General features: G+C 55.3%; 1 protein-coding gene and 1 long non-coding RNA gene across 6 annotated transcripts in view; both read right to left on the minus strand.

Moving 5' to 3' along the window:
• Positions 1-20507, minus strand: part of PTPRN2 (protein tyrosine phosphatase receptor type N2) — a 598037-nt gene that overhangs the window by 448731 nt on the left and 128799 nt on the right. For all 5 annotated transcript variants that reach the window (XM_010804706.4, XM_059886010.1, XM_059886012.1 and 2 more), the window contains one exon: positions 2769-2882. In XM_010804706.4, the coding sequence (XP_010803008.1) occupies positions 2769-2882 (114 nt within the window). The remainder of the gene's footprint in view (positions 1-2768; positions 2883-20507) is intronic.
• Positions 8052-11951, minus strand: LOC132345162 (uncharacterized). The gene is made up of 2 exons (XR_009494314.1): positions 10785-11951; positions 8052-10261 (listed from the first exon to the last, which is right to left on the minus strand). It is a non-coding gene; the product is annotated as an uncharacterized lncRNA (long non-coding RNA).

Raw genomic sequence — 20507 nt, forward strand, 5'->3', positions numbered from 1 at the left:
GAAACAAGCCAGTCTGAAAAGGTTACACACTGCTCAATCCCAGCTAACTGACATTCTGGAAACAGCAGTGGGAAGGGGAGTGGCTGTCAGGACTCGGGGAGTGGGGGAGATGACCAGGCGCACACGGGGCCGTTAGGGCAGCGAGCTTTCCCCACCCAGACCCGGAACGGCACTGCGTGACATCACATGCCTGTCAAACCCACAGAATGTGCAGGACAAAGTTAACCCTAGAGTGAGCCATGGGCATGCACTGATCATAAATACCGACGCCCAGTGCCAATCCAGGTGCCACCCCAAGGTCAGAGAGCCTTTCGGGGGGCAGGTATGCAAGCCCTACTCGTTCTGCTCAACCTTTCTGTAAATCTAAAACTGCTCTCAACAAGGACATCTACGCATTTAAAAACGTACTTCCTTTCTGTTTTGCCTCCTCCATGAAGCACCCTCCGTGTGTCTCGAATTCCCTCTGGAAGGAGCCCAGAGTCTGAGCCCGCAATCAGGCTGCGACGGGAAGGGTGCCGGATGCGGGTGTGGACAATCCCGACGCAGCTGAGACACGGGGCCCCGCAGCCTGCTCTGCAGGGGAGGGCACCCGGGTGTGGACCATCCCGACCCAGCTGAGACACGGGGCCCCGCAGCCTGCTCTGCAGGGGAGGGCACCCGGGTGTGGACCATCCCGACCCAGCTGAGACACGGGGCCCCGCAGCCTGCTCTGCAGGGGAGGGCACCCAGGTGTGGACCATCCCGACGCAGCTGAGACACGGGGCCCCGCAGCCTGCTCTGCAGGGGAGGGCACCCGCCCTCTCCTGAGGAACCTTGACCCCCAGGTGGTGGTCCTGCGGCCCACAGACCTTCCCAGGACACAGCGTCTCGCCCGCATCTGGATGGCTGCGGCGGGCCCAGACGGTGAGGCCCGGCCGTGAGAGCAGAGCACGCGGAAGAATTGTGTGTGGGCCGCTCTGCAGCAGCAGGAACACCTGTGGGCCTGGAGCCAGGGCGTGAGACAAGGGGGACGGATGGAAATGGGCCAGACGGGCCTGCCGACCCGGGCCCAGAGCATGGCTCTCTGCCGCTGGCCCACACACACAGGGACACGGGGCCTCTGTGAAGTGAGCTGGACACACCGCAGCCTCCTCGTCCCACGACAGGCTCACACTATGCCAATGCTCCAGAAGGCCTGGAGTCACGAGGAATAAGTCCATGGGCCCGGCCTCCTCTGAGAGCTCAGGAGAGGCCCTGCACATCAGGAATGCACTGGGCGCTGTGTGCCTCCAACCGGGACTGCTGGGGGCACCGCTTGGGGGAGGCATGGCCCAGGCGGGGGCACTCAGCACTGAGGGGAAGGCATGGGGCCACCACGGAGCGCTGACCATGAGAGAGGGACTGCAGAGACCTGGGGCTTCGTAGCCACTACAGTCTTCCCAGAGTGGACCGGACGGCCTTCCGCCAGCACCCAGGGCCTGCCTGGCAGGAGAGCCCTGCGTCCACCGAGGCAGCAGGACAGTCACGGCCCCTCCTGTACTTTCCAGACGGAGGAATTTCACCTCACAGATCAGAGCCCGGGAATGGCGGGGTGGGGGTAGGGGCCCTGGAGGAAAGGCCCTGCTACACAAGCCAATGTTCATCCTTCCGTCTGCCCCTAGGCCCCGCTAAAGGGACGCCTCTGACCAGGAAAGGACATCAGCAGACTCTCCAGTGACCACTGGACCGGCCCTCAGCTGATACTAACACCAGAAGACCCCGAACTTCACAGCGTCCACCAGACACCCTGGGGCTTAAAGGCCAGTGATCAAAGCCGTCCTGGGCTTGCTCCCTGGTCTGGAATGCATGAACTCGGTAGCTAGCTCGGTAGCAACAGGACGCCCCCTATTCCCTGACCTGTGGGGTGAGGGTCGTCGAGGTGGAAGGGCACCAAACTGCTCCACTCAACACCACCTGCCATGACTTCCACTGACAAGCTCGCAGACCAAAGGCAGCAGCCAATCCAAAGGGGGTTGGCAGGGGCTGGGGCTGCCATCATGGAGGGCTGATGGCCCCCAACACACACGCTGTCTGCAGACAGCGGGCCCTGGGGTCAGCGGCTGCAGCTCCAGGACGGGACCCACCTTGGGCCTGGCTGCTGCTGCTAAGAGTGGTGGAGACCAGAGGCGACCTGCTCTCTGCTTGCCAGCCCAGCGACTGCCTCCTGCCAGCACTCCAGGCCCCAGCATCCTCTGGGGCTCGGGGTCTCATCAGCTTTGTTCCCTTGAGACTTATGCAGGGGACATGGGGCCACCGAGGACACGGGGCTGGAGGCCGCCATGGGCTCACATGCACGCTCCATAGCCTGGGCCCACATCTACAGGTAAGGAGCCTGTGCTGAGGGTCGGCAGCAGACAGGACGCCGTGGAGCCTGGGCGGCCGCGGCAGCTAAACCTACAGTGCAGACCCCTGGGGTCTGGGCGTGAATGCATGACATCTTTTGGAGAAGACTCCCCTCCTCTGTAGGAGCTGCTCTCGCCTGATCCTGGGCCTCAGCCAAGGCCATGAGCACCTGACCACTGGCCCTGAGGAGCCAGGCGGCGGGGCTGAGACACTGGGACTGGGGCTTCAGAAGTGTGGTCATCTTCTTGGGCACGTGGCCAGCCCTCCACTGCCACTGACCCACAGCATCGGCCACAGCTGCCGGGAGGGACCCAGGCCGCCTCTCCCTGCCCGCCGCTGGCTGGCTGACCCGCTCTTTGTCTAAGGCCTCGGCACCGGGAGGACGCGGATGGGCCGGGCCCACCCACCTGTGCGGGAGAGCTTCTGCAGGGTGGCTGTCAGGTGCTGCAGGACCCCCGGCGACACTTCATAGCGGAGCGCGTCCACAGCCGGAAACTCCTGACACCGTCCGAACACTCCGTCTGCGAGAAGGGAGGCAGAGAAGAGAGACCGTGAGGGGGTGACAGACAGATGGGCGGACAGCCCTGGCCGAGCCCAAGGCACAGCTCCGAGCAGCTGCCAGGATCAGAAACCCTCGGAAAGGAATGAGTGTGTGGTGTGTTAGCCACTCAGTCGTGTCTGACTGTTTGTGACCCCATGGGGTGTTGCCTGCTAGGCTCCTCTGTCCATGGGACCTTCCAGGCAAGAATACTGCAGTGGGTTGCCATTCCTTTCTCCAGGGGATCTTCCCGGCCCAGGGATCAAACCCGGGTCTCCTGCATTGCAGGCAGATTCTTTACCATCTGAGCCACCAGGGAAGCCTAATGGAAAGGAATGGTTTTAAACAAAAAGCAGCTCATCGTGAAAACCACAAACGCAAAGGTGAGCCCAGTGCAGCGTGGCTTCCAGGCTGCCTTCCATCTCGCCCTCACATCCCCACCCCCCGCCTTTCTGTCCTTTTCAGCCTGAGACCGTCACACTTGTGATGTGAAGCTTTGCTTCTGACGGTCCGGTGACCATTCAGTGTTCAGCACTCAGGGCTGGTTTCCAGGGGAGAGACGGGACCGCCAGGGGCAGATGCGCTGGTTTGCCGGAGGTGCTGGCGGTGGGGCCACCAGGCCAGTGGGGCTGCTTCCGGGGGCCTCCTGAGAACACGGCGGGGAAGGGGGGCTCTGGGAAGAGTGAGATATTAGTGGGGCCCCATTTATCCCGCTCTGTCCCATTTGTCTGAAATGACAGACTCTGCTCCTCAACCTCTTTTCAAACCGCACCTTCTAATTAATTTAGGCCCTAATTAGCCCTTATTTGGGAATTGTTCCCTTTGAGACAAGCTTCCTGTGGAGGTTCAAGCATTCAAATCACTGCCTTGGGTACAAAAGGCTAATTCAGGGCCCAGGGCCTCACACGGTTCATCTGCCGGCTGCAGGCGAAGGCGCCTCCGTTGTTCACATGGTCTCACTGCAGGGACGCAGCAGAGGAGAGCCTTTCACATGCAGCCCGTTTAATTATCAGGAGCACGTTGCCGGGCCGGGCTGGTGGGCAATTGCCGGTCGGGCACTACACGTGCTTACGCCGAGATGCCCCACTGGAGCGGCAGAAAGTCATCTCAAGTATTGCAAGCGTCTCCTGGATTTCTGGGGCCTCTGCCAAGCCCGGAGGATCCAGGCAGCGACCTGCCCAGGTGCCCGACTGGCTGTGGAGCTCAACCTTCTGCCTCCCTCTCGGACCAGCCCACTGCCCCTCCTCTGAGCGCTGCTAAAACCAACCTGCCTGCCACCAGGGGCTGGGGCCCTGCTGTCCCTGAGGGAGGGTCTCCACCGTCGCCGGCAGGGTGGACAGTCTGCACGGCCGGGACTCAGACAGTGCGTGGGGTTCTGGAACCCCAGTCAGTGCTGTGGGTGGCGTCGGGGAGGAGAAACGAGATAGCATGTTCTTCAGAACACACGGAGCTTCCACGTCACGCTCTGACCCCAAATACCCTGAAAGCAGGGACCTGAAGCAGCACTGGGATGCATCGGCCCCACACCTTACAGACGAGAAAGCTGAGTGCAGGCAGGGGTCAGCAGGTCAGCCGCCAGCAGCTGAGCCACCCGGGGCCCCAGGCCTCCAGGACCCACCTGAGACCCACAGGAAACACCCCACACGCAGGCTGGCATGGAGGGAAACACGCAGAGACATTTCCTATGTGTTTTGGAACACCCCTTGTAAGTCACTTCCGGTCTGCAGTATAATGGAATCATTTTTAAATTTGGTTTGTGGTGGATAGCATTGTAAATATATTCTAAGAGAAACATCAATTAGATTTTCTTGAAACCTTTCTTTTAAATTTATATATATATATATATATACATACACAGAGCGCAGGCGGCTGCAAAAGCGCACATAGCGTGGCTGAGAGGAGCTACCCCACGTCCGAGGTCAGGGGCAGAAGCCAGGAGGACCCCATGCCCGAGGGGCGGAGGCCAAGAGGAGCTACCCCACGTCCAAGGTCAGGGGCGGCAGCGAGAGTGCCAGGCTGCGACAGCACAGGAGCAGCTGAGAGGAACTACCCCATGCCCGAGGCCAGGGGTGGCGGCCAGGAGGAGCAACCCCATGTCCAAGGAGCCGTGGCTGCGCGGGCACAGGAGGGCCTAGAGGAGCTATTTCACGTTCAAGGTCAGGAGGGGCGAACTAAAATGGACTGGAATGGGTGAATTTAACTCCGATGACCATTATGTCTACTACTGGGGGCGGGAATCCCTCAAAAGAAATGGAGTAGCCATCATGGTCAACAAAACAGTCTGAAATGCAGTACTTGGATGCACTCTCAAAAACGACAGAATGATCTCTGTTGGTTTCCAAGGCAAACCATTCAATATCACAGTAATCCAAGTCTATGCCCCAACCAGTAACGCTGAAGAAGCTGAAGTCGAACGGTTCTATGAAGACCTACAAGACCTTTTAGAACTAACACCCAAAAAAGATGTCCTTTTCATTATAGGGGACTGGAATGCAAAAGTAGGAAGTCAAGAAAAACCTGGAATAACACGAAAATTTGGCCTTTGAATATGGAATGAAGCAGGGCAAAGACTAATAGAGTTTGCCAAGAGAACGCACTGGTCATAGCAAACACCACTTCCAATAACACAGGAGAAGACTCTATACATGGACATCACCAGATGGTCAACACCGAAATCAGATTGATTATATTCTTTGCAGCCAAAGATGGAGAAGCTCTATACAGTCAGCAAAAACAAGACCAGGAGCTGACTGTGGCTCAGACCATGAACTCCTTATTGCCAAATTCAGACTGAAATTGAAGAAAGTAGGGAAAACCACTAGACCATTCAGGTATGACCTAAATCAAATCCCTTATGATTATACAGTGGAAGTGAGAAATAGATTTAAGGGCCTAGATCTGATAGATAGAGTGCCTGATGGACTATGGAATGAGGTTCGTGACATTGCACAGGAGACAGGGATCAAGACCATCCCCATGGAAAAGAAATGCAAAAAAGAAAAATGGCTGTCTGGGGAGGCCTTACAAATAGCTGTGAAAAGAGAAGTGAAAAGCAAAGGAGAAAAGGAAAGATATAAGCATCTGAATGCAGAGTTCCAAAGAATAGCAAGAAGAGATAAGAAAGCCTTCCTCAGTGATCAATGCAAAGAAATAGAGGAAAACAACAGAATGGGAAAGACTAGGGATCTCGTCAAGAAAATTAGAGATACAAAGGGGACATTTCATGCAAAGATGGGCTCGATACAGGACAGAAATGGTATGGACCTAACAGAAGCAGAAGATATTAAGAAGAGATGGCAAGAATACACAGAAGAACTGTACAAAAAAGATCTTCATGACCAAGTTAATCACGATGGTGTGATCACTCACCTACAGCCAGACATCCTGGAATGTGAAGTTAAGTGTGCCTTAGAAAGCATCACTACGAACAAAGCTAGTGGAGGTGATGGAATTCCAGTTGAGCTCTTTCAAATCCTGAAAGATGATGCTGTGAAAGTGCTGCACTCAATATGCCAGCAAATTTGCAAAACTCAGCAGTGGCCCCAGGACTAGAAAAGGTCAGTTTTCATTCCAATCCCAAAGAAAGGCAATGCCAAAGAATGCTCAAACTACCGCACAATTGCACTCATCTCACACGCTAATAAAGTCATACTCAAAATTCTCCAAGCCAGGCTTCAGCAATACATGAACCATGAACTTCCAGATGTTCAAGCTGGTTTTAGAAAAGGCAGAGGAACCAGGGATCAAATTGCCAACATCCGCTGGATCATGGAAAAAGCAAGAGAGTTCCAGAAATACATCTATTTCTGCTTTATTGACTATGCCAAAGCCTTTGACTGTGTGGATCACAATCAACTGTGGAAAATTCTGAAAGAGATGGGAATACCAGACCACCTGACCTGCCTCTTGAGAAACCTATATGCAGGTCAGGAAGCAACAGTTAGAACTGGACATGGAACAACAGCCTGGTTCCAAATAGGAAAAGGAGTACGTCAAGGCTGTATATTGTCACCCTGCTTATTTAACTTATATGCAGAGTACATCATGAGAAACACTGGGCTGGAAGAAGCACAAGCTGGAATCAAGATTGCCGGAAGAAATATCAATAACCTCAGATATGCAGATGACACCACCCTTATGGCAGAAAGTGAAGAGGAACTAAAAAGCGTCTTGATGAAAGTGAAAGAGGAGAGTGAAAAAGTTGGCTTAAAGCTCAACATTCAGAAAACTAAGATCATGGCATCTGGTCCCATCACTTCATGGGAAATAGATGGGGAAACAGTGGAAACAGTGTCAGACTTTTATTTTTGGGGGATCACTGCAGATGGTGATTGCAGCCATGAAATTAAAAGACGCTTACTCCTTGGAAGGAAAGTTATGACCAACCTAGATAACATATTCAAAAGCAGAGACAGTACTTTGCCAACAAAGGTCCGTCTAGTCAAGGCTATGGTTTTTCCTGTGGTCATGTATGGATGTGAGAGTTGGACTGTGAAGAAAGCTGAGCACTGAAGAACTGATGCTTTTGAACTGTGGTGTTGGAGAAGACTCTTGCCAGTCCCTTGGACTGCAAGGAGATCCAACCAGTCCATTCTGAAGGAGATCAGCCCTGGGATTTCTTTGGAGGGAATGATGCTGAAGCTGAAACTCCAGTACTTTGGCCACCTCATGCGAAGAGTTGACTCATTGGAAAAGACTCTGATGCTGGGAGGGATTGGGGGCAGGAGGAGAAGGGGATGACAGAGGATGAGATGGCTGGATGGCATCACTGACTCGATGGACGTGAGTCTGAGTGAACTCCGGGAGTTGGTGATGGACAGGGAGGCCTGGCGTGCTGTGATTCACGGGGTCACAAAGAGTTGGAAACTGAATGAATGAACTGAACTGATAATGCGTGTCTTTTAAACAGTTCGTGGGTTCCCACGGCAAGAGCTCTGGAGCGGCTGCCACTCCCCCTCCAGCGGGTCACGTTTTGTCAGAACTCTCCACTGTGGCCTGTTCATCTCGGGTGGCCCTGCACAGCATGACACGTCTGTTTACTGTCAACCTGTTTATCTAACTTATATGTGGAGCACATCATGCAAAGTGCTGGGCTGGATGAGTTATAGGGTGGAATCAAGATTGCCAGGAGAAATGTCAACAACCTCAGACACGCAGATGACAACACTTTAATGGCAGAAAGTGAAGAGGAACCAAGGAGCCTCTTGTAAGTGTCAAAGAGGACAGTGAGAAAGCCAGCTTAAAAGACAATATTAAAAAACTGAGATCGTGGCATCCAGTCCCATCACTTCATGGCAAATAGATGGGGAAACAGTGGAAACAGTGACAGATTTCCTCTTCTTGGCTCTGAAATCACTACGAATGGTGACTGCAGCCATGAAATTAGAGATGATAGCTTCTTGCAAGGAAAGCTATGACAAACCCACACAGTGTATTAAAAACCAAAGGTGTCGGGACTTCCCTGGTGGTCTAGTGGCTAAGACTCTGTGTGCCCAGTGCAGGGGGCCTGGGCTCGATCCCTGGTCAGGGAACTAGGTCTCGCATGTCACAAATAAGACCTGGTACAGCTAAATAAATATTAAAAAAAAAAACCAAAGGTGTCCCTTTTCTGACAAAGGTCCGTCTAGTCAGGGCTATGCTTTTTCCAGTAGTCATGTGCAGATGTGAGAGTTGGACCATAAAAAAGGCAGAGCACTGAAGAATTGATGCCTTTGAACTGTGGTGCTGGAGAGTTCTCTTGAGAGTCCCTTGGACTGCAAGGAGGTCAAACCAGTCCATCCTAAAGGAGATCAACGCTGAATATTCACTGGAAGCACTGATGATGTAGCTGAAGCTCCAGTCCTTTGGCACCTGATGTGAAGAGCTGACTCACTGGAAAAGGCACTGGTGCTGGGAAAGACTGAGGGCAGAAGAAGAGGGCAGCAGAGGATGAGATGGTTGGCATCACGAAGTCAATGGACACTAACTTGTACAAACTCCGGGAGATGCTGAGGGACAGAGAAGCCTGGCGTGCTGCAGTCCAGGGGGTCACAGAGTCAGACTTGACCTGGTGACTGAACAGCAATATAATGTGTGTGCGCGTGAGTCCACGTGAATGTGTGTGTGTGTATACACACACACACACAGGCTCCTACGTTTTTTTATCTGTCAAACTCAGCAATAGAACAAGGAAGCTGCTTTTCCAACCTCCACACTCATCCCAGAAACCTGACCCCCCGCCCCACCTGTTCCTCAACAAAGAGCTTCAGCGCTCTCTTGTCCACCTCCACAGACGGGCAGGCTGCACTCTGCTCAGCACAGCCGCGCACGTCCGGCCCGTGTCCACGGCGAGTCTGTGAGGCCCTTCCTGCTCTCACAGTGGACTCGTCTCCATTCACGCTGCCCTGTGCTGCCCCGACCCCGGGACACGGCCCTGCCCTAACGCCCCGCGGGACAAGCAGGCAGAAGAGCCACAGGACAGGCGCTCGGGGCAAATGGACGACACAGGCTCTGCTCTCGGGGCCTCTGGGCTCAGGGGCACCCCTCCCACGAGCAGCATCCACCTCTAACTGTGATGTGGGCAACAGGGGACGGGCCTCGAGGACAGCAGAAGGGCATCAGCTGCTCCACCCACAGGAGGTGGAGGACCCAGGGGACGGCCGCAGGGGGCTGCCAGGGCCATGCAGGCTGGGCAGCGGGATGGACGGTCACCAGGGCCAAGAGGGCAGAGCTCCGAGGCTAGAGTAAGCGGTGGGTCCGGCGGACGCGAGGGCGAGGGTGGAGTCTGGGCGGAGAGGCGGCCGTCCTCCAGGAGCGCAGGAGGCGCTGAGCTGGGGCGATTCCACGCAGGGAGCCGCGGGGCTGCAGGGAGCTGCCCGTGGGGGGTGGGGGCCTCGGCGAGGGTGGGGCAGTGCAGATGGAAGAGCTGGACAGACCCACGGCCTCGTCAGAGGTGAGCATGCATGTACGGGGGGGGCGTGCGGCCCAGAGGGGCTCTGGGGTCCAGGGTGTGTTCTGGGAGGAGGTGTCACAGAGCACAGAACGTGGGCACTGCCCACGGGCCTCCAGGGGAGCACGGTCTGGAAGTCCCCCAGACCTCCCTGCAGAGTGACCACAGCAGCCACAGGTGCGGACAAGGACTGAAGACCCCAAAGCTTGATGAGCTCAGCGGAATTCTGGGGCCACACCCACAGCCCCCTTTATCTGCAGGGCAGAAGACTGGGACGGAGAGCGGGTGGGTGCCAAGACAGGACCGGAGGGACGCTGAGGCCCCAGGGACGAGACGGCTGCCTCCCAGGCGACCAAGCATGCTGCCAGCAGTTCAGAGGGGCTCGTGTGGAGTCAGTCTAGCACGGGTCTAGAATGGGAGGCTGATCTCTTCCTCTGGAAAGGGAAAACATCGATAATTTTTTGCTGCATTTTTGACTGGAGCTGCGGCCCCCTCCCCAGGTGGCACAACCGTGCCTGCCCCACCTACGCCGTGTCCTGAGCCCCACTAAAGGGCGAGGAGGCAGCAGCAGGACCCAGGCCCCCGTCCTGGTGCTTCCCCAACCTGCTGTGCAGCCCGGGCGCACGGCCTCCCTTCTCTGCATGCCAGTTCCTGAAATACAACTACCAAATCAGACCTTTCTTAAGGTCTCTTCAGCTGGAGGACTCTGGGCTCGAGTGCAAACCCCTGGGCACAGGTGAGCCTCCAGCTGTTCTGAGAGCAGGACCTGCCCCGCTTCACCCCTTCTGAGCAGCAGCTCGCCCTGCCAGCACCCCCTCATCCTGCACCGGGCCTTTCGTCCCACAGAGAGCCGAAGGCAGCACAGCGGGGCCCATGGGGGTTGCCCTCCAGCCGCCGGCAGGCCGCCTGCTTCCCTCTGCTCCTCAGCGAGGACATCATGTTTCAGCTCAGACGCACCAGGCTCCCACAGCTCCCTTCACTGCTGTCGTCAGAGGAAAGCAGAACATGATCAAACACCGTCACAGCAAACTCCCGTCTGAAAGGCAACCAGAGTTCCAGTTCCGGCAGGCAGGCCTCAGAGGAAGCAGAGTCAGGAGCCAGACTCTGGACCTGCACCAGCTGTGCACAGAAGGAAATGCAGTGATGGAGACGGAGCTCACCTTGTATCTGAGCAGCCGAGTATCATAGTAAAAACGCTATAGTTTCTAGCGGCCAAATTGCCTTTGCCTTTTCTACGTGAAATCCGATGAAATGACCAGGACAGAACGTTCCCGTGGACCAGCGGAAACGTGAGGTGGTCATTCAGCCTTGCAGTGCCAGCCAGGGGCCTGGCCTGGAGGAGCCCACACAGCCAGTGTAGCTGCCACCTCTCAGGTCCTCAGGGGTCTGGGGTTTGGATTTTGTTTGTTTCTGAAAATAACGGAAGAGAACCAAATGATCTGAACCTTTCCCAGTTCTAAAATTCCACGATCTTGTATGAATGACCAGCAGACAAAAGGCAAGATTCAAGGGCAGAGGAGAGTGGAGTGGACACGGGCCTGCGGGCAGGGAGGCAGCGTCCTGATGCGGTGGCCAGCAGGTCTCATCCACACGAAAGGCATTTACTGGAAGAAAGACCATGAAGAAGCAGGAACCAAACCACCAACAGCACCCGATGGTCAAGCCTCGCTGCCAGCTCTCAGGGTCCCAATGGGGCTGACTCTGCCCCCAGGCCAGCCCACCCTGCTGCTGTCTCTGCCTGGCCTGGCTGACATGCCGGCCAGGCTGCGGGATTTCAATGGTGCTTCCCCTGCTTCCTTGGAGAAGGAAATGGCAACCCACTCCAGTACTCTTGCCTAGAAAATTCCATGGATGGAGGAACCTGGTGGGCTACAGTCCATGGAATCACAAAGAGTCAGACATGACTGAGCGACTTCGCTTGCTTTCTTTCTTTCTTTCCTTCTTTCCCCTGCTTCCTTAAAGACCTCCGCTGCAGGTTCCAGGAAGCCAGGCTCCTCCTGGCGGGGGCACCTGCCCAAGGCTGACTCAAGGGCACGCAGTAAGCTTCCTTTGGGAGCTCAGACTCCGCCCAAGTCTCTGGGGCTGCTGCGGCTGTCTGCTGTGGTCCACAGAGAAGCAGCGGGGAAGGAAGGCGGTTTATCGCCGCAGCTGATCTTCCCATCAGCAGCCCTCCGCTCCAGCCCGTTGCCAGGTAACGGGGCCGCTCCTCTTATCAGCCTGGACCGTTCCGTTGACTATTCCGAGGAGAATAGAAAGGCCTGGCGCTGCGGGCCGTCAGCAGCGGTGAAGGAGAACGGCGCGTCATGTGGGATCCCGGGAGCAGCAGCTGTCGGCCTCATCTTATCGGGACGCTGACAGTCACTCAGAAACAGCCGTCCATCACCTGCCCTGCACCCACTCCTGTTCCACCTCCCAGGGCGTGGGGAAGGGAGGGGGGAGGGGGAGGGGGAGGGGAGGGGCGGGGACTCGTCCACACCAGCCTTAGCGTCAGGCCCCAGCCCTCCCCGCTTCTCTTCTCCCCCTCCCGGCCCCTCCACTCTCACAGGGTGAGGGCAGCTCCTCAGAATGGAGGGTCCCACCCGTTGAGTCACCCACAGCTGTGCCTTCGAGCCCAGGCGGACCAGCTGAGCGCCGAGCAACGGCCGCGCAGCTGCCGATGACCGCTCTGCTGCCCTCTGCTCCGGCCCGCCCCCGCGCTCCGCGTGCTCAGCCGTGTGGGAGGCCTCACCCCTTCTCGTGTCCGCCCAGCAGTCCAGGGCCTCCCCACCCCGAGCCCAGTCTGGGCCCCCGGATCTCTCTCCCACGACCCCCTCTCCTGCCGCCCCCGGGGCCCAGTGAGTCCTACACTCGGGAACCATGCTTACCCGTCTGTCCCCCTGCAGTACGGAAGGTGCGCCCCGCTCACCAGAATGCTTGGCCCGTGGAAGTTACTTAAGAATAACGCACCGAAGCCTAACGCACGGCCTTAGGGAGATATTTGTACCTGCATGGGCACAGCAGCCAGGAGGGCACAGCAGCCAGGAGGCCACGCAAGGGTCCACTGATGGCTGAACATGTGAACCAAATGTCCGCCCACGATCCAGCCGGAGAAAGGAAGGACAGACACCTCGACCCCGCTACAACAGGAAAGAACCCTGAGGTCGTCAGGCTGACTGGCATGAGCCCCACGCAGAGGGACGAGCACTGCGTGACTCCTCTTCCGCCAGCAGCTTGCTGCGGCTCGGTCGCTAGGTCATGTCTGGCTCTCTGTGACCCCACAGCCTGCAGCACGCCAGGCTCCTCTGCCCTCCACTACTTCCCGGAGTTAGCACAGACTCATTCCCCTCGTCTCCTGCACCTCCTGCGTTGGCAGGCGGATTCTTTACCACTATGCCATCTGAGAAGCACCCACAATGATCAGGCTCACACACGCGGAATGTAGATGTGGGTCCCGGCGGCTGGGGTGGGGGCTCTCGTGTGATGAAGAGAAAGGCTCTGTTTGGGAAGGTGAAGCATCCGGAGGTGACGGTGGTGATGGCTGCACGACAGTGCGAACGTGCTGAGAGCCACAGAACCGTGCGTCCAGGTTAAATGTAAGCTTCAAGGGCGTGTGTTATTTACATGCGTGGGTTCTTGCTATGTTAATGGTATTGTGCTGTGCATCTCATTTTTGTCACTAAACATTCTGCTTTCTTTTTTAATCTTTTGGCCGCGCTGCATGGCACGTGGGATCTTAGCTCCCCAACCAGAGAACTGAACACATGCCCCCCTCCCTGGAACCACTGGAAATGCAGTCTTACTAAGAGGGAATCCTGGTAAACTTAATGCCATGTGTATTTCACAATGATTCTTAAAGAGTGATAAATACTTGACCAAAGAATGAGGGATGATGGACAGAGAAGCTCTCCACGTGGAGACGAGTGATGCGGACAGGCCTGCAGACTCACCAGGCTGTGAATTCCAGATGGCAAGAAGTGACGGCTGGAGAGCTGCCTGGAGGTGAGGAAGTAGCCTCGCTGACCCAAGGCCAAGGAGCCAGAACCCACGGTCCAGAGCTGTCCATGTGTGGGTCGGGGCTTGTCATCTAAACCCAAGACCTCATAGAGACAAGAAAACAGTGCAGCAGCCCAGGACGCAGCTCGGAGCTGCCATGGTTTCAGTTTGGACAAAAGTGGCTTCTGGGGGGCGGGGACGGGGGGCGGGGGTGCGTGTTTAAATCGTAAATTTTGAAAAACAACTTCATTTGGTTTCCTGATGGCAAAGAGACATCCAGCGAGGCTGACCACCGGTCTGGCCCCTGGCAGCCCCTGGACGGACCTGATGGAGAGCCAGCCAGATGTAGGGGCCTCATCCCGACAATCACTAATAGTCACTGTCCTCACACGTCATGGTGTCCAGCAGAAGTACCAGTTTTAGCAACTCTCTACGATGTTTTCTCAAAGAGTAAAAAATAATAATCCCTGTAAACCAATACGCATGGTCCTTCATGACTGCACTGCCGCCACGGCCACTGAACACCGAGCTCACAGAGGAGCTGGCAGACGTTAATAGGCAGGGGTGCACACGTGGTACGGTAAATGGGAGGATAATGAAAGTAATTTATCTGAAAATTAAAATAAGATTAAGAATGGCAGTCCCTGCAAGAGCCCAGGTGCCTGAGGAGAGGGGTGTGCAGCCAGCCTCATTAGCTCAGGGCCGCAGGAAGCCACTGTCCTCTCTGACAGCTTTAGTACCAGGCCCTGCACTCACAGACGGGTGTCCTCTCGGAACCGAGAGCTGGGGCACAAGCAGAAGCAGGGCCTCACTAACAGTCCCCCAGACGGGGGCCTGGGCCCCAGCGCCCACCACACCCAGCACGCCCTGGGCACCGCTGACCGAGGCTTCACCAAGTCTGAGCTTAATTTTCAGCCTCAGAGACCACGGGGGACACACAGCAGGTTCTCGAGATGCTGCACATGGAGCCACGGGGTCTGAGCACAGGCTCTGCAGCCAGCCGGCGCCGGCCGGGGCAGTCGACCAGCTGACCTTCCAGGTGGGGCCCACGGAGGTGTGGACATGAAGGACCTGTGTCCTCAGCGGCCCCACGGATGAGCCCACGCGGGCCTTGGGAAGGCAGCGCCCAGGCCCGCCCTGCCCACGGTCAGTCACCCGGGGCTCTGGGCGGCTCAGGCCTCCGGGTGTCTCGACGGCGGTGCACGGTGTGCCAGGGGCGGAGGTGCAGAGCGCTCCCGGTGCTTGCGCGGCCTGCGGACCATCCCCCTGCGGTCAGCCTCACTTCTCTCTGAATGCCGGCCTCGGTCCCTGCTCCCCTCGCCCACGTCTGGTCTCTCTCCTCGCTGTCTGGTGTCGTTGCCCTTCCTGTGCACTGTCTGATCCTGACCTTTCCTCTGATGCAACCAAGACCCAGCCCCAGAGTGGAGAGCTGAGGACGCCTCCACCTGCCGTCACCAAACGTCAGAACACCGTGCGGCCGGGCAGCGGAGCCAGACGGCCACAGGAAGGCTGGCACAGAGAGCACACGCAGACACACATGCACACACAGACTCACACACACAAACATATACACTCACTCACACACAGACTCACACATGCATACACACATGTACACCCACACACACATATACATACACGCATACACTCACACATACACACACGCATATACATACACACACACACACACACACACTTGCACACACACAGAAACTTTTTCTTGCCCGGTAATGAAGGAGGCACGAGCGACAGCAAAGCGAGGCTCTGCCCAAAGGGCTGGCAACGGCTCTGGGGGCTGACAGTCTGGCTGCTGGCATGTGGTGAGTGTGACAGGTTTGTCCATTTCAAAACTAAATAATCTTGGAAGCGTGTAAGTGGGCCACACCCTTTTTGAATTACAATTTTGTCAAAAAGTTATAAACTATTGGCAGCACCCTCTAAGGCGCCTGGCATCCGCAGAGAGCTGACCTTGACAAACACCCGCAGGCACCTGCTGTCTTGGGGCCCCTGCTGACTGCAGGGCAGTGCAGCCATAGCCAGGCTCGCAGTTAACCCGCGGGAGGGTCAGCAACTCAAGCCCAGCTTTGCCCCTGCGTGTCACCAGGTCGTGGCAAAAGCAACAGGGTGAGGACTGGTACTTTTGATCAATCTTCTAAACTCCTGAGGTCCCAAGAACAAGCCATTACATTTAAATTATCATATTATGACTGTATGAGATATTTAGGGGCTCAGTGGATAGAGAATATTCAGTTAGTTAAGAAAAAGTCCTTTTAATTCTATAGAAAATTAATACCCATTTGCAAAATGTGAGATGTTTTTGCATGCCTGCCCTAATTTTCTACAGAAAGTGTTTATATTTTTTAAAAGGTTCACAGAAATGAAAGGAATAAATTTCCATAGCTTGGGTCTACACAGTTTTTTGTGCATGGACTTCTCTTCCTTCCTCCAACCACAAGCCGCGTGGTATTTACTCTCCAGGGCAGGGGTGCAGACTGAAGTGTGCAGGGGTGGGGGCGGGCGGCGCCAGAAGCCTGTGCCCATCCAGGGCCCTGGCGTGTGCGCCAGTGTGCACCACACATGCACATGAACACAAGCGAAACAGGACGCAGCAGGACACACGTGAACCACCGAGAGTGCTCGCTCTCCCGACAGGTCTGCGGTAATGAGAGGTCGCCATGGCAACCTGAACAGCAGGGGCCCCTCCAGCGTTCCCCACCGCACCAGAGCCAGAGCAGCGGCTTGGCGACTGGCACTCAATGCCGTTTGAAGGACGGGAGGCCACACGGTTATGGGCAGGTCTCTCGCCATGTTTGGGGGCCTGGCTCAAGGAATGCTCCTGCTAAATCAATCTTCACTCCCAACTGGGCTGGCGGCCGGCTCCGAGGCTTTTCCCTTTACCTCTGGTCGCCCAGATCCGAACCAGCTGCCACATAACTAATTTCTGCATCCAGGTTTGCGGGTGGAAAAAATCCTTGAAGATAAATAAGGACGTGCACGGAGAGGAGGGTGAAGTCATCCCTCTCCCAGCTTCTGGTGGGTGCTCCTGCTGCAGCGGTGCAAACCCACCAAAGCTGCAAAGACCTGTCCTCTTCCCCTCGGACTTGAACAGGTTCACACAAGGGTCGGGGAACTGGCTCAGCTCGGAAAGGCAAGTTCACCCAGAAGGTGGGGATGAGCCCGTGGGGAACCTCAGGTCTGGTTTCTCTGCCCCAGGGTCCATGTGAGAATGATGATTTTAGGACAAAAACGCGTGGGACAAAGGTGAAGAAAGAGGAGGTGGGTTGTGAGCGCTACATTACCACCCAGTGTCCAAGGACCAAGCCCTCAACACCCGGCCAGCAGCCAGTGGGCAGGAGCAGGGTGCCCCTGCCTGGCGAGGCCATGAAAGAAACAGGCCAGGGTGGGCATTCGTGGTTGGGGGGTGCTGCCCAACCATGACGACACCACTCTCCCCCGAGATCCAAGACACCCACATGTCCTGCCCTGGGCAGGATCAGCCTGAATACATGCTTCCTCGTCGTGAGGATAAAGAACAGCTACAGTCGACATCAGACACCAAAACAAGAGCGTGAGGGTGAAAAATGCTTCTGTGACATGAAAGGCAAACCTGCGTGGCTGGTGCGAGAAACGTGCTTTTAACAATTACTATCAGAAACCCATACACTCTAAAAAGCATCTGATTTTTGTTCTCAGTAAAATTTAGGGAAATGCCAACTACAGAAAAGGAGATAACAGGACAACAGGCCAGATGTAAAGCTAGCTGAGTGAAGACTCATAGAAAACAGGAGGTTTGATTAGAAAAAGAGGGAAGAGTGATGATGGAGTCTGGACCACAGACTCATAGGACAGAGCCATCCCCACGGAGAACCCAGGCGGCCACAGGGAGGCCAGACCTGGAAACATGAAAAGCTTGGTTAACATGCAAACCACAGAGCTGGGAGCTGTGGTGGAGGAGACGACACCCAGACAAGACTGAGAATGAGAGCCAGCGTCAGGACAGACACGCAGAGAAGGAAGGGGAGGGGAGAAGGAGGAGGGAAGGAAGCAGAACCAAGGCATGGGCCAGGGAAGCTTCCAGGACCAAAGCTCTAGTCTGAAGATGGAAGCGTTTCCCAAAAACCACATTACAGTCCTTACATCTGACTTCTTTGAATTACAAAGAATCAAATGAACTATTAAAATGAAAGAGTCTTGGTAAAGCAGCCCATTGTAAGACAAAAGTTAAAAATATACACTATATACAACTATGCTTAATGAAAATCTGGGCAAATCGTTATTTTCTTGGGAAACAAATACCAGATTTGACTCAGAAACCAGTTGAAAAATTCCTGAATTTACATATAAGCATGGAAGAAATTTTTTTTAATTAAAAATAAACAAGGAATTACCATTTAGGAAATGTCATGGAAAAAATGAACAGCTGGATTTAGAAAAGGCAGAGGAACCAGAGACCAAATTGCCAACATCCATTGGATCACACAAAAAAGCAAGGGAATTCCAGAAAAACATCTACTTCTGATTCCTACACCCCGGTGGCTCAGATGGTAAAGAATCCACCTGCAATGCAGGAGAACTGGGTTCATTCCCTGGGTCGGGAAGATTCCCTGGAGGAGGTAATGGCTACCCACTCCAGTATTCTTGCCTGGAGAATCCCATGGACAGAGGGCTACAGTCCACAGGATTACAAAGAGTCGGACACGACTGAGTAACACACACAAAAGCCATTGGCTGTGTGGATCAAAATGAACTGTGGAAAATTCTTCAAGATATGGAAATATTGTACCTGTCTCTGAGAAATCTATATGCAGGTCAAGAAGCAACAGTTAGAACCAGACATGAAACAACTGTCTGGTTCAAAACTGGGAAAGGAGCACGTCAAGGCTGCTGGTTTATTTAACTTATATGCAGAGTACATGATGAGAAACACTGGGCTGGGTGAATCACAAGCTGGAATCAAGATTGCTGGGGAAAATATCAACAACCTCAGATATGCAGATGATACCACTTTATTGGCAGAAAGTGAAGAGGAACTAAAGAGCCTCTTGATGAAAGTAAAAGAGGAGAGTGAAAAAGCTGGCTTAAAACAATATTCAAAAAACTAAGATCATGGCCACTGGTCCCATCACTTCATGCCAAATAGATGGGTAAAAAGTGGAAACCCTGACAGATTTTATTTTCTTGGGCTCCAAAATCAGTGTGGATGGTGACTGCAGCCATGAATTAAAAGCGCTTGCTCCTTGGAAGAAAAGCTATGACACAGCAGCCATGTAAATAACACACTCCTACCAACAAAACAGAAACCTGAGCACCCTGGGGTTTAAATACAAGCATCTTTCGAAGCCCACTCCTGGCCTCCAGAGCTGCCAGGACGACACAGGGAGTCTGGGCCCAACGTGTGCTCCAGTTCTTCCTAATTACACAGACTTGCAGACACTGACTATCCTGCGGGAGATCCAAGAGACGATTTTAAACCTGTCAGAGTGTCAGAAATGCAATTTGAAGTTCAAAAGTCAAGGTAACACTCTAAACAGAGTCATCAAGACAGAAGGCAAGAGAAGGCGCTTATGTGGCAGGGAAGACAGAATTGACAGTCGGGAGTCAGAGCCTGAGCCTGGGGATGGGGCAGCGAGGGGCCTGGGCGGCAGGGCAGGCCGAGGTGGGCACAGGGCTCACCCAGCCCGGGTCCCCTCTGCCGGGAACGTGCAGAGGCACTGATGAGCGTGGGCGGTAGCGCTTCTTCAGTGCTTTGACGTAGGAGAAATACTACGATCCAGAAGGTCTGAGCACACAGAAGGAACCATCCTGGCCAGAAGCCCTCGTCTGCAAAGGCTCCCTACTTTGTGCTGTGCCTTTTCGTCGAGGACTTTGAACACTATGGGAGAAATGAACGTTTTAAAATGAGAACGCCTGTGCTCTTACAGGGGGAAGGCAATGGCAACCCACTCCAGTACTCTTGCCTGGCAAATCCCATGGACGGAGAAGCCTGGAAGGTTGCAGTACATGGGGCTGCACAGAGTCGGACACGACTGAAGCGACTTAGGAGCAGCAGCAGCACCCTTACAGATAAGAAAGAGACCATGGCAGACAGTGCGCTCTGAAGACTCCCTCTCAGGACCCTGTGTCCCCAGCACTGACCAGCCTCAAGGGTCCTGCACAGTGAACGCTGGAGCTGCCTGCCTCGCCTCCTGCCCTCCTCATCCACCCTCGCTGGACACACCTGTGTCCACTGACAGCCCCGAGGGCGGCGTGGGAGGCGGAGGAGGAAGACCACTGGGGTCTGCACCATCACGCCTTCCACAGCGAGCAGTCCGAGGCTTCAGAGGGCCCGAGGCCCCCGGGGACCAGTAAGGGCCTCCGGCCGCACACACTGGAGACGGCACTGGAAGGGACCCAGCTGCAGGGGCCACGGGCAGCAGAGACCGCTACTCCGGAAGCAGCAGCAGCAGTGCCGCCTCAAGGCCGCCCCCTCGCCGTAGTCTGCGGGGTGGAGGGGCTCCGGCATGCCGAGGTTTCTGCCCCGAGACCGAGGAGCACACCCACAGGTCTCGGAGGCCACCCCTGAGGGGCCGTCAGCCCCCGAGGGCTCCTGGGCAAGGAGAACAACCTTCACCTCGTCCAAAATCACCACAAACTCTGTAGGTTTAAAATACATTTCATTTAAGGGAAAATGATGATATTCAACTCTGGAGTGTGCCTGCATGCACAAGGCCC

Source organism: Bos taurus, chromosome 4 (genome assembly GCF_002263795.3).
Source record: "Bos taurus isolate L1 Dominette 01449 registration number 42190680 breed Hereford chromosome 4, ARS-UCD2.0, whole genome shotgun sequence".
NCBI classification, from domain to species: Eukaryota; Metazoa; Chordata; class Mammalia; order Artiodactyla; family Bovidae; genus Bos; species Bos taurus.